Below are 3589 nucleotides of genomic sequence, written 5' to 3' on the forward strand. Positions count from 1 at the left end.
GATATTATGTCTTTCGAAGAGAGAAGATTATCAGTATCCGTTTAATTTAACCGCAGGCTTTATTTGCCACAAAGGCTGCCACTAGTCAAACAGCATCGTAATAAGTCATCATACCAGATACATAAAATGTGCTTTGCTTCGTTGATTAATTAATTAGTTAATCAATTGATTATAATTTCGCATCCCTATAGGGTAAGAAATCTAGTCTTCGACCCTGTGCTAGTTTTCGACTTACTGCTGAAATATTCATGAAATAAGCTCCTAAGGAAAAGGTAGAAAAAAGCTGTCATTTAGGATATTGTCAATGTAGATATTTTGCTAGAGATTTTTCAATATCTCACCAAGATTTAAGTTTGTATGTTCAAATAATCCAAATAATAGTTTTGTAAAATGAAATTTTAGTTCGAGTGTTTTCTTTTCGTCCAGTGAATACCGATACGAAATTAAAATTTTCAAAAATTGTGTTTATCAGGACACTGAATTCATGGATTAAATTATTATGCAGAGAAAAGGCAATATTTTTATTAAATGTTCTTTTGTTGCGGTGCATATTTGTTTTTGAATGCAGTAATTTTATCTTTAAGTTGACGAAGAAAATCTTAATTATGGGATATCTTTTTTACATGGTTGGATAAACCGCTTCAAAAGTATGGTCCATACTGCATATCGACAGGATTTTAGATGCTAGAAGAAAACAAAATTTAGACGCGAAACGCAGTTTGAAGCATCCAAGAAAACATTCATACAGATTTCAGCATTGTCGATAAACCGAAATTCGGAGGAATCGACAATAATCATAACGGGTATAGATTGAAAATTAATAAAAAGGTTGAGAAATATTCTCATAAAAATTTCTTGAACAGAGCACATTATTACACTAAAAAAAAAAAATCAAATCTTATTATCAAAACAAAATTCAATACCGCAAAACTTTACGTCGGGCTATACTTCTGCTACTATATTTCATCCGCAATATAGAGAATTTTAATCCATGGTCATAATAAACAATATACGTTCTAATGCAAAAAAAAAATTAGCCTAAAGCCGGGGTCAGACTACATGGCAAACTGCCATATTTTGGTATGGCAAAATTGGTGAAAATATGGCAGAAAAAAATATGGCAGTCACACTAGATTGCCACGAATGCCACATTTTTGGTGGCAGAACACTGTCATATAACACTATGGCCGATTTTGCCATATCATATGGCAGTCATATGGAATTCAAATCAGACCGAGTGGCAGAAATCAATATGGCACAATGTTTTTCTATGTGGCAAGAAAACATGAACTACGGGCTTCAGTTACCAATCATGGCTCGTGTAACCAGGTTGGCTGCAGCCATAATTTTTCATTGCGAACTGGAAGAATTGGAAAGTTTAGAAGAAAAAAGAAATCAAAGGAAATTGAAACAGAAGCGCAAGATTTGGGTTCGTGAATTTATCCTGAAAAGAAGTGAAAGAGGCTTTATGCAAACACTCTATAGAGAAATTCAACAAGAAGACCCTCGTCTATATAGAAATTTTGTTCGATTATCATCTGAGGATTTCAATTATTTGCTGCAACGAGTCGCACCATACATACGAAAACAAGACACGATTTTGCGAAAAAGCATTTCACCTGAAGAAAGATTATGTTTAACTCTCCGATTTTTGGCAACTGGCGATAGTTATAAATCTCTTATGTACTTATTCCGGATTCCATCGAACACTGTTTCGACCATAATTCCAGAAGTATGCAGAGCTATATTTAATGTACTAAAAGACGACTTTATGAGTGTAAGTATATTTATTGACATACTCCACTTTGTACGAACATATCATCTTGCGTTGCAATGATTGGCACTTCGGATGGTGAAATCACGTAAGTTGCAGTCACAACTTGTGCATGTGCGTCTTGATAGTTAACCACAGCTCGAGTTAGAATTCGTTTCAATTCTTGCTGATTTTCTGTAGTAGGAAGTTCACGTAGTGCACTTGCAATGAAATCGCCAAAAATTTGCGATTCGTCTTGTAACCTTGATAGTGCATTCAATGCAGTGTTAATCGCCTCTGACCTGTCCACTGAAGATCTTTCCAACGTACTTGATTTCTTCCGTTTCGACGGTGCTTCCGAAGTTTCCATTGTTGTACTCGGATCGGATATCGGATTATCTTCGAAATTCTGAGAAATGAAAAAAATGCTTTTATTTTAGATACCTGCAACTTCTGCTGAGTGGGAAGAAAAAGCTGAAGAGTTCAACAAACTTTGGAACTGCCCAAACTGCTTAGGGGCATTGGATGGCAAGCACATAGTAATGCAAGCACCACCAAAGTGTGGAAGTTTATACTATAATTACAAGGGCACAAATAGCATAGTGTTGATGGCGTTGGCCGATGCAGCTTATAAATTTACATATATAGATGTAGGCTGCCAAGGTCGCATTTCAGATGGTGGTGTTTTTAACAGATGCACTCTGTCAAAGGCTCTTGAGGAAAAATCGCTTAATGTACCCAAGGAAACTGCACTGCCCAATAGAAACGTACCAGTACCATATGTGATCGTTGCGGATGATGCTTTCTCGATGAAGCATTATTTGATGAAACCTTATCCGTTTCGCAATTTGAACGGTACACAAAGAGTTTTCAATTATCGATTATCTCGAGCTCGTCGAGTAGTTGAGAATGCTTTTGGAATTCTGTCTGCCCGGTTTCGAGTACTAAGAAAACCACTAGCTTTGAGTATTGAAAACGTGAAATTCGTGACCCTAAGTATCTGTGCTTTACACAATTTCATAATGTGCAGAAATGAATCGAGAACTCTTTATGCACCTGCTGGAACATTCGATACAGAAAATAGCGATGGGACAATAAATCAAGGTTCATGGAGAAACGAAACACCAGAGGGAAGCATGATCGAGATGAACAGAATTCCTCCATCTAACGTGCCGAATGATGCCAAACGAATCAGAGAAGAGTTTGAAAATTACTTCGTTACAGATGGAGAAGTTCCATGGCAATATAAATTTATTTAAAATAGTTTACAATAGAATATAAGTCCAAAACACATACCCAAATGTTTGAAATTGTAGAAACAGACGACGGCATTCCTTCACCAGCTTCAATAAATTTCATTTGGTCGAAATATCTCCAGTTTATTTTTACATTTTCATTTGAACCTTGTCCACTCTTTTTCTTCTTTAATTTATTAGAATAATCTTTAAATTGCGAGCGTAGGCTCTGCCACTTATTATTTAAATCATTTGGATCAATGGAACCATCGAAAATACTTTCGGAGATCATTTTCCAAGTTGAATCACGCTTCACTTTGCTCCGATATTCTACCAACGATGCGTCCCACAACAGCGGCTCTTTTTCGACGGATTCAATTAGTTTTCTGATTTGTTCCTCAGTCCAACTGGTATTGATCTTTCGAGGTTTCCGCTGAATTTTCGATTGTGGTTGGTTAGATAAGCTTTCATCCTCCATTCTGAACACAAAATTATAAAATTTCTACAACGCGATGATGCTCAATATACCAGTTTACACGTGACTATAATCAACAAGTGTGGTTGCTATGGTTATAATAGTGTTGTCAGTTATGGAATTCAT

The 3589-nt window shown here is 36.1% G+C and overlaps 1 protein-coding gene across 1 annotated transcript; it reads left to right on the forward strand.

The window, feature by feature from the left end:
- The first annotated feature begins 1183 nt into the window (after window positions 1-1183).
- Window positions 1184-3012, forward strand: LOC128739298 (uncharacterized). Its single transcript, XM_053834776.1, has 2 exons — window positions 1184-1777; window positions 2194-3012. Exons 1-2 carry the CDS (start codon window positions 1184-1186, stop codon window positions 3010-3012), a joined length of 1413 nt encoding a protein of 470 aa, XP_053690751.1.
- The last annotated feature ends 577 nt before the right edge of the window (window positions 3013-3589 follow it).

This window comes from Sabethes cyaneus, chromosome 3, assembly GCF_943734655.1.
Source record: "Sabethes cyaneus chromosome 3, idSabCyanKW18_F2, whole genome shotgun sequence".
In the NCBI taxonomy this organism is placed as follows: Eukaryota; Metazoa; Arthropoda; class Insecta; order Diptera; family Culicidae; genus Sabethes; species Sabethes cyaneus.